Source organism: Bactrocera dorsalis, chromosome 3 (assembly GCF_023373825.1).
Source record: "Bactrocera dorsalis isolate Fly_Bdor chromosome 3, ASM2337382v1, whole genome shotgun sequence".
Lineage (NCBI taxonomy): Eukaryota > Metazoa > Arthropoda > Insecta > Diptera > Tephritidae > Bactrocera > Bactrocera dorsalis.
This window is the reverse complement of record NC_064305.1, coordinates 61,415,636-61,425,528: the sequence shown is the minus strand read 5'-3', so window position 1 is coordinate 61,425,528 and position 9,893 is coordinate 61,415,636. Positions and strand designations below refer to the sequence as shown.

The 9,893-nt window shown below is 37.2% G+C and overlaps 1 protein-coding gene across 1 annotated transcript; it reads right to left on the bottom strand.

The window, feature by feature from the left end:
- Nucleotides 1–1,761: 1,761 nt before the first annotated feature.
- LOC105233942 (homeobox protein invected) lies at nucleotides 1,762–6,795 on the bottom strand. The gene is made up of 2 exons (XM_011216120.3): nucleotides 5,811–6,795; nucleotides 1,762–3,641 (listed from the first exon to the last, which is right to left on the bottom strand). Exons 1-2 carry the CDS (start codon nucleotides 5,997–5,999, stop codon nucleotides 3,327–3,329), a joined length of 504 nt encoding a protein of 167 aa, XP_011214422.2. The 5' UTR covers nucleotides 6,000–6,795; the 3' UTR covers nucleotides 1,762–3,326.
- Between the last annotated feature and the right edge of the window lie 3,098 nt (nucleotides 6,796–9,893).

Genomic DNA, 9,893 nt, shown 5'->3' with positions numbered 1-9,893 from the left:
ATTGTCTATAGTCTTTTCTTCAAACGGCATTCTTTCATTTACGGAACCGGTCAGAACCAAAAATATCTACGTTCTCCAATATTAAACCAGTGAGAAAATTTAAAAAACAAATGCAAAAAGTGAAAGAAATTTTTAATAATTTATTTAAACTCATTATGAACGAAAGCTTAAATTATAAAAAATAAAAGGAAACAAATTTAGGATGATCTGTAATCGAGAAAACGAAGTGATGGGGCATGGTCTTCGGCAAATTTTCGTACCATAAAGAAAAAATTATATAGTAAATTTGTCGGTAATGAAAAGATCTACAACTTTTGTATCAACACTTTTTTCTAATAACCTCAAAATTTATGTGAAAGATTCAAATATCCAAGTTTTCCGATTTTTCTATTTTTATTTTGTAGAAAAAGTATCTTTCACGATATTTGCTGTAAAATTCATTATTATGTCCAAAAGAATACCTCTCTTCCCGAACTCAGATCATCCGTAAATAGTTTTCGCTTTAATTTTTGTTATTTTGTCTTTCGAGTCCAATCGGTGTCAAGCTACTAAGATTTTTTTTGCTTCCAAATGTTATCTACTCTGGTCTATAATTCTAATAAACCGATTAATGAATATTGAGCTTATTAGATCTAATAAAACACACCATTGCTTCATTATTGGATGTTTGATCGTTCTATTATAATGTCTGAAACCCCAAAGTGTTTTATTTTACAAAAAACGCTCTTAACATGTTTCGGTTCCTTTAGTCGAAAAATTTCATCGCATGCAGGGAAACACATGTTTTCTCTTTAGCGTATTGCTTTAGATTCAGTCAAGTTTCAAATTCAGGAAAGTGTAATCAAATACTAGAACAATCGTATATCCAATCATAATATATAACCATGGTTATATAAAGATTTTATCTGACAGTGGAAGCTGAAATTTTTCGCAAACTACATACATACTAATATGTATACTAGTTGATCGGTCACACGTGGCTGTGGTATACATTTTATATATAGTATTATTCATATAATAAACTATTCAATAAAGTGAAAATTTTGTTTACGAATAAAAGCCAAAATCTTTTCGTCTGTATAAGAATCCAGAAGAATCATATGTTATTGTCAATGGGAAAAAATAACGAATTTAAGGCTGTTTTCAGCATTTGTCAGTTCTAATTAAAAAAATGTTCTTTACCGAAAGAAGAAATTTTGTTGGTTAAGTTTACAAGAAATTAACTGACAAATCGCTGCAGACGAGACATTGAGAAAAGAGCCCTAACGATTTGTCATTTTACTGAAAATTATAATTACAGTTGAATTTTCCTAACTCGAATCACAATAATCCACAAAACAAAACTTCGAGTTATGGCATATTATGCAATTTGACTTCTCTTGCTAATTCAATAGTTCGAGTTATGGAGAACTTCGAGTAATAGAACTTTGAGTTATGGAAGTTCAACTGTATTATATTTTTTTTTGCAATTTTATATATAAAGAAGAAGAAAATATATGATGGTGTGAGTCGTAAGCAATAAAAAACTCAATTTCGATTTTTTACTCATATAGTAGAGTTCCCAAAGATTTGCTTCGCCTTCAATAAATGGTATGTATGACCGTACATTAAATCAAAAATAGTTACTACGAATTTGGAATTACTGTATCTGGTTTATTTAATGTAAATTATGAAAAATTTGGGTTAAAAGATCTTATTAAAGCCTTTGCAGTTTCTCTCTATCGATGATGTAGTATTTATAACTGGTATTATAAATAAGAAACTTTATTATGCTTTATTCTCAAATATACTACTCAAATTTGGAATCAAATTTAAACAACTTATCTCTAAAGACCCTTCTGAACTGTCTTAAATTCTGGGATCCATTATCAATCTGTGGTGTTTGCTATGCCATATCGACATAGAGTCATTAATCTCCCGAGATCTGGACTTAGAGCAATAGTTGCATGTTTTTACTTTTAATGTGTTCGAGGTCAAGTCAAACTGTTGTTTAAGTTTCTCAAATTGACGTATTACCGGACGCAATATATTAAACAAGTTATAGTAAATCAAAGCTTGAAATATAGAAGACAAGAACAGCACAACAGCTTATGAAGACTTTTGCTGATGAGGCTCTGGTAAGTAAGTGTTTCTCTATAATATAATTAACCTATATTTCAACGATTTTCTTGGCGATATCTAATCCACATATTTAAAGGAATATTTTCAGAATAACAAATTATTTTGAGGAATCTGCAGGAGTTTGATCTTCGTTATAACACAGGTCATTAGACATATGGATATTTTAAGAAACTTTTGTTTGGTCAACTTACTATAAAAAAAGTCTACAAGAGCTTAATGAAATCATATTTTAACGCAAATCGTGAGTAAAGCAGTGTTTATCTAGGCTTTTAATAGTCAAAAGTAACGGTTTTTACCAAGCAGGCTGTAAAGGAACTCCGCAACTCATGTAAAATTATTTTCTGTTGTTAAACCTGTTTTTTCTTACCGAACGAGACAATTAAAAAAGATATTTGGAGAATAAATTCTTTCAGATTCTTTAGATATTTCAACAAATAATTTAGAAAAAATCATAATAAAAATCATAGGAACAATGGATAATATGATCGTAGTGCTTTTTATAGGTCATTCGCAATGAATATGCGGAGTTGTAAGGAAGCGAAAGAGAAGAAGTTTAGGTGATTACTAACAATATCAATTCTTTTTATTAACAGCTTTGCTGACGAGATTCTGGTAAGAAAATGTTTCTCTATAATACAATTAAATATCTCCACGATTTCCTTGGCTATATACAAAAAATATATAGGAATATACTCAAAATAGCAACTTTCTTCTGGAAATTTGAAAGAAATTGATCACGTGTCTTTCTTTTAAGTTCATTTTCATATTCAAAATTAATAGGGAAAGATAAAAAATGTAATGAAAGTTAGTTACGGTTCCTTAACTTTTCCAGTGCTCATTCACAATAGATCAGTGATTTCTACTTTACAACACCTTTGCCTCGCTCTCACTTGCTCGTAAGCAATACTGAGTTTGTGTTGTTGCTTCGCATATAATTCACAATAAGAACTAAAATATTTTTCTATTATTGTACGAAAGAATATATCACTCGTCCAACACAGTCTCCGTCACTTCTCATATTCGCTCTCCATATTTCATTTAGTTAAATATAAAACAATAAAATCTAAATATTTTGTACATATAATTTACATTCGTATACATATTTTTGCTATGAGTGTTTTATAAATTAATTAATTAATATAATTTACATCCATAGTATTACTTCGTTGTCCCCAAATTCAATTACCTCAGCAGTGTAAGAGTACCTACGTGGACACGGTTGTTGCCGTCGTGGCGCTACCGTTTCTTACCTCTGCTGCTGCGGCGGCCGCTGCTGCGTTCTCGCGCTCCTGCAGCTCTTGCAGTTCTTCTTCTTCACGCGTCAGCGGCACCGTCGAGTGGTTGTAAAGGCCTTGCGCCATTAGTTGCAGGGCCAAGGGATTCTTAGTACCGCTCGACTTTTTCAGTTTGGCACGTTTGTTTTGAAACCAAATTTTGATCTGCGCTTCATTTAGTCCCAGTTCGGAACTGAGTTGTTGGCGTCGCTTTTCGGTTAGATAGCGGTTCTCGGTGAACTCGTGCTGTTTTTGGGGGCGAAAAAGAAGAAATGAGAAATATATAAACAAATAGTGAAGAGAGGAAAAATATGAGTATTTTAAGAGGCTATAATTATCTAAAACTATTTTTCCAAGCTCTTGAAGAAAGTATACGATTCCTACTCTCAGAAAAGTGATTTCCAGATGTTCTATGTCCGATGCAAATTAAACTTTTTACTAAAACCAGTATTTCTCGATTTTTTAAGATTAATATGGAAAAAAGTTCTGAATAGGATTAAATTGAAATATGCACCGCGACCCGAGGTATTGTTCACCCGGACTCACATAGGCTTAGTACTCTGGTAACTTCACTATACCAAAGCTTATAAAAGTAAAAAAAAACACAAACTTAACAAAAAAAACAAGTATCTATGAGAAAATTCTGATATAGATTAAATGAAGCAACATATGATCGGACAAAATGCGGTTCCGAAAACTTAGAGCTCACCAGAGCGTCTTTTCAATTACATCCAATCCATATTCCATCTAATCTACCTCTGCAAATGAAAGGCACCTTTTCGTGATGCAGGGAATTAAGCTGCAAAGCATACTCGGCATCTCCCAACCAGTGCTGCCACCTCCTAATCCAAGTTATTCAGCGACTTCCGTAACGACTGGATGATTTGCAACCAGGATGTAAATTCGAGTGCATTCGAACGGAGCCTTCCCAACACCGGGCCGAATTGGGAAGTAATATACCAGCTAAGACCCAACAGCTCACCATGTTGAGCTAAGGCTTGTAAGAGAAAGATGACTGACACCAACGAAACCAGAACCAAATCAACAAAGACAAGGCAACAGTTACGAGAAATGGCTAAGGACGTCGCCAGTGACAAGAGAGGAAGAAGGCGTATGCAGAGAGAGGTATTGACAACAACTCCAAAGCATGTTTCATGCCAAGTTGCTATTGGAGGGATACAACTTCAGTCGGTGTAGATATATAATAAACCTTCCTAGGGACTTCAGACTACTTGTTCATTCTACACGGGCCACTATAAGCTCAAGGAGCACTTATACTCGTATAACATGGGCCTAGCTTCTTGTGCAAATTACCAGTTCTGCAACAGGGAGCCTGAAAATCCATAACACCTGCCAATTAACCGCAGAGCAGTCTGCATTCGTAGGATAAAGGCCCTTGGATACATGTTTCCAATTAGGCTCAACATCGCCTCACTAGCACCTATCAGGAATTCGGCTTTAGTTTCTTTGTTTTATTTAGTTTTTGTTTAACAATATTTTAAGAGTTTTAGACCGGAACTTATTTAAAAAAATACCCGGTTATAAATACTAGGTGCGCTAGATCGATATAACTACATGAACGACGAAGAAGGACTGATATTTGGTATAAATATAACTTAAAGTAATGCAAAAAAGAAGCAAAAGAGGTTGGTATTGTGGAAAACTTTGTTCTACTTTGTACTGGTAAGCATTTGAGAAGCAGATCGCTGTCTCGACGAACAAAAGTTACGCTCTATATGTCTCTCATCTATCGCGTCTTATTTTAAGGCGCAGAAACATGGACGATGACGAACCGAAATAAGAAAACACTTAGAGCTTTCAAGAGAACTACCAGGACTTTGGAGCCGTTCGCTTAAGCGATGAATACCGAAGGCAATGGAACCAAGGATGTAAGAGCTCTACGCTGACATGGATGTAAATAAACGCATATAAAGCCAACGAAGACGCTGTTTGGCCATGTCGTTCACATGGAAGATGATGCTGCAGCGAAAAGATCCTTCGATTGGATGGTCAACGGAAGTAAAGGTACCCACGCACTCAATAGTAAGACCAAGTGCATTGCGATCTATCTGTATTTGGGATGTGAAACTGGTGTATTGTGTTATGGGCCCAGACCGAATCACGGTTGTAGTGCCAAAGTAGAAGAATAATATAGCAAAGGCTATAATACTTAATCGCAAGGCTTTCACCTACGAAAAAAACAAAAAATACTCCAATTTTATTAACAAAAATGCAATTTCTTCTGCTACTTCTACCACTAGTTTATAAACTGCCTTCCACTTAAGATAATAAATAGCGCGTCTATGTACTCCACGGCATATATACAGTATATACTTGTAAATACGTCTAGATATTTTTCAATTCATTGCCTCTGCTTCGGTGGAAATTAAATTTCATTGCGCAGCAATAACTCACCTTCAAGCGCGCCAATTGCGAGCCACTGAACGCCGTGCGCGGTCGTTTATCCTCTGCGGTGGCAGCACCGCCACCTCCGCTTCCGCTGCCATTCGAAGCACCGCTGCTGCTGCCCTTCTCACCGGCCAACTTCTTCGGCTTACGTGTACGCGGACCTGTAAGTACAGAGAGAACATAACACAGAGCCATTAAGTAGGGGAAGAGCAAAGGAGACGAAGTGTGAAAAAGTGTAGCTAAGCATGACCACCGTTATAAGTCGTGAGACATATGTGTAAATATATATGTATGTATATGTGTAGCCGTGTAAAACGCATTTAATTGAGCAGGACTCACCCGAATTCAGAGGTACTTGGGAGCCCGAGTAAGTAATTGTGAATTATCAACATTCTACTAAATTTTACGTGTGTCTAAGGGTTGTATGCACCCATGCAAGGTTACCTATGTGTCTATGTGTGCATGTGCACAACCGGAACATAAAAATTCCATTTGCCCGAAATAAAATATATGCGCGTAATTGCGCCACAATGACTGGACGCAAACGTTGCGCTTTGCCTACATTTTCGGACACTACCTGGCCGGCGCCCTCATTGAGCAGTCTCCATTGCCGCACTTCGTAAACCACTTGCTTTAAGCCCAGCCACGTTGCGCAGCGAGTCTGCATAAATTTCCGTGGCATCCACGCACGAACTTGTCGCCAAGATTTATGAGGAGCTAAAAATTACACGGCACCAATGAATTGTAATTCGGCAAAGCGCTCGGAATTGTAGCCAAATTCATGCAACACCCACCTTCGTCCTTCGACAAGGAGGTTTTCCTGTCACTACTATGTATATACCGCTGCCGTTGTTGTTGCCCACGCAATTAATTCAAATGTTAAACAGTCCAAAGTTCCAGTTGTCTTTCGTTGTGTTTTACTTAATTTTGCTTTTGAATAATTAAATTTTATTTTGGTTTTCGGCGCGTCATCACAGCTTTGGCTGAACTTTGACAGCGAATTCGCGTAGTCATTGCTGCCCCCGCCTACTCGGAAAGCAATCAAAGACGGTGACGACAATTTGGCACTCTGTGCCGAAGTTGACATGAACTGACTTTTGTGTAATTAAAGCTAATATAAAGTGCAAAGGCAGAGTCGTTGATTAGGCAAATCATTCATCTTCGAAAGTCAGAGAGCAAAAAAGTTCTGGAGTCTTCTCCTACTCTGTTAGCGTAGACACCGCTTACGCGGTTATAGCCGAGTTTACAACATCAGAGTTCCGGGCTGGATGGTCAAATGTTTCGAAGGAAAAGTGACATATAAAAAAACTCCTGTGGTTTAACTTCATGAAAACCAAACCAACCGGCTCTCTTTGAAAGCACTGAAAGCTTTTTGCTTCATACATAATTTATTTATTTGCTTCCATTCATAAAATTGCTTATTTTTCGGCGCAGTTGACCAAAATATGAAAGTTGGGTAGGTCCACTTCGACTATACTTGTAGTTTGAAACTAAAGGGTGATTTTTTAAGAGCTTGATAACTTTTTTTTAAAAAAAAACGCATAAAATTCTCATCGGTTCTTTATTTGAAACGTTAGATTGGTTCATGACATTTACTTTTTGAAGATAATTTCATTTAAATGTTGACCGCGGCTGCGTCTTAGGTGGTCCATTCGGAAAGTCCAATTTTGGGCAACTTTTTCGAGCATTTCGGCCGGAATAGCCCGAATTTCTTCGGAAATGTTGTCTTCCAAAGCTGGAATAGTTGCTGGCTTATTTCTGTAGACTTTAGACTTGACGTAGCCCCACAAAAAATAGTCTAAAGGCGTTAAATCGCATGATCTTGGTGGCCAACTTACGGGTCCATTTCTTGAGATGAATTGTTGTCCGAAGTTTTCCCTCAAAATGGCCATAGAATCGCGAGCTGTGTGGCATGTAGCGCCATCTTGTTGAAACCACATGTCAACCAAGTTCAGTTCTTCCATTTTTGGCAACAAAAAGTTTGTTAGCATCGAACGATAGCGATCGCCATTCACCGTAACGTTGCGTCCAACAGCATCTTTGAAAAAATACGGTCCAATGATTCCACCAGCGTACAAACCACACCAAACAGTGCATTTTTCGGGATGCATGGGCAGTTCTTGAACGGCTTCTGGTTGCTCTTCACCCCAAATGCGGCAATTTTGCTTATTTACGTAGCCATTCAACCAGAAATGAGCCTCATCGCTGAACAAAATTTGTCGATAAAAAAGAAAAGAACCGAACACTGATTTTGGTAATAAAATTCAATGATTTGCAAGCGTTGCTCGTTAGTAAGTCTATTCATGATGAAATGTCAAAGCATACTGAGCATCTTTCTCTTTGACACCATGTCTGAAATCCCACGTGATCTGTCAAATACTAATGCATGAAAATCCTAACCTCAAAAAAATCACCCGTTATTAGATCACCGTGTGTCTTTCCAGCAGAGCGGTCTGTTATCAGCGTAACAGTAAGTTTACTGCTTCGGAGCGTTCACAGGGGCTGACTGTATGCTCAGAACTAGTCAAGAAGTATTTGGTCTAACTATTAATTGCCTCAAGTTTATAAAAAAAATAGAAACACCGAAAACGGGTAAGTCGATGAGCTTGATAAAAGAGCACCTTCACAACAATAACCCAAGATCCGGAAAGAACTGAAGCTGTGCGGTCGCCATGCGTTCTAGTTCTAAACAATTCACCCTGCTATTTTTAAGGTTATGGTGTTCTTTGTTGAAATTTAGCTTTTGTTTTTCGAAAAAAATTAAGCTCAACATAATAAAACTCAGTAGCGGTTCGAAAATTTTCATGACAGAAATTCTTTTAAAGGTCAAGTGATTGTCAGGGTTTTAACTACTCGCCTATTTATGCTCAGTATTTACTATTTGATAGTAGTGTAAGATATGTACATATGTAGTAAGTCCCACCGGTCTGCTATCAGACTCCGAGAAACAGGTCACATTAAGGGTCCCAGAGGGAAACTTTCCGAAATCATCTATAATTTCGGCTGCATTCCCGATAACTTGTGCCACTACATCGCACTATCGTCACTATACCATTCTAAGATATATGGATGATGGATCAAAGTTCATGTCAAGTTTGAATCCACTCCGAAAGTAGAGAGTGAGATAATTGGGCACAGCGGAAGCGTCTGAAATTGTAAAGCTGGCAATAAATTCTTCATGCACTATGTATGACATTGGATCTATTGTCCTTGCACGAGCTCAGCAAGCGTTGGGCAGCAACTAACACTTGTGGGTTGCAAAAGCCTTCGGACCAAAGTGGAACGAAAACGATCTATAGAATTAGCTCTTAGCAGTTTAGATGAACGCGATGACAGGAGTCCGAACACGACAAAGTCTCATTAACAATCTGGCAACATCTCTTCCAGTAATTGAGACTAAAGGATCTTGGTTGCCATACTTTATACGAAACAGATGAATTGGTTGGAATTGACTTTAGTCGCCCTAATAAATGTGTCAGACTCTAGGCGTTTTGTCGTTATGCGACGGTCTATTTGATTTTAAGTGTTTTGAGCATCGCAACGGACAGACATCACTAGCTGTCCAAATGAGATTATTCGTGATTTCGCGAGATACCGGCATATTTACCCAACCTAGCATCAGACCCACCGAGCTTTCAAATAACGTCAAAAGTAATAATATTTCTACAATGGAAAGACGCAACTATTCAGGCCCGGTTGTTCTGTCATAGTTTTATGAAGTATCTCCTGAGTCTATCATCAGTTACGATCGACATAGTCGACAAAGAAGAAGATCTCCACTATATTTGGAGGTCAAATTCAAGACTTTTCCTGCCTTAACGTTGAGGATCGTATTTTCTAGTGATTCATTTCAGTAGTTCGTCCTCTTTTCTCCCGCATTGGAAGCAAGGCATACCATCAAAGTGAAATGTTGAAGCCTTTTAGCTAAGCCGATTCCCCCTATCCATGTTAGGCATTAAAAAATGTCGAAACTCTGTAGCATTTCGCAAACAATTTGTAAATATTTCGGGTCATTTAACATATTTCACAAATGATTTATACACTTTAATATGCGAATGGCGATGTTATGTAAGTCCAAGACGATGATAT

Excerpts from the sequence above, each read along its gene's own strand:
- LOC105233942 (XM_011216120.3), bottom strand. The coding sequence starts at position 5,999 with ATGGCTCTGTGTTATGTTCTCTCTGTACTTACAGGTCCGCGTACACGT. Across the intron at positions 3,642-5,810 it reads CGCAATTGGCGCGCTTGAAG|CACGAGTTCACCGAGAACCG; the intron begins GTGAGTTATTGC and ends CCCCAAAAACAG.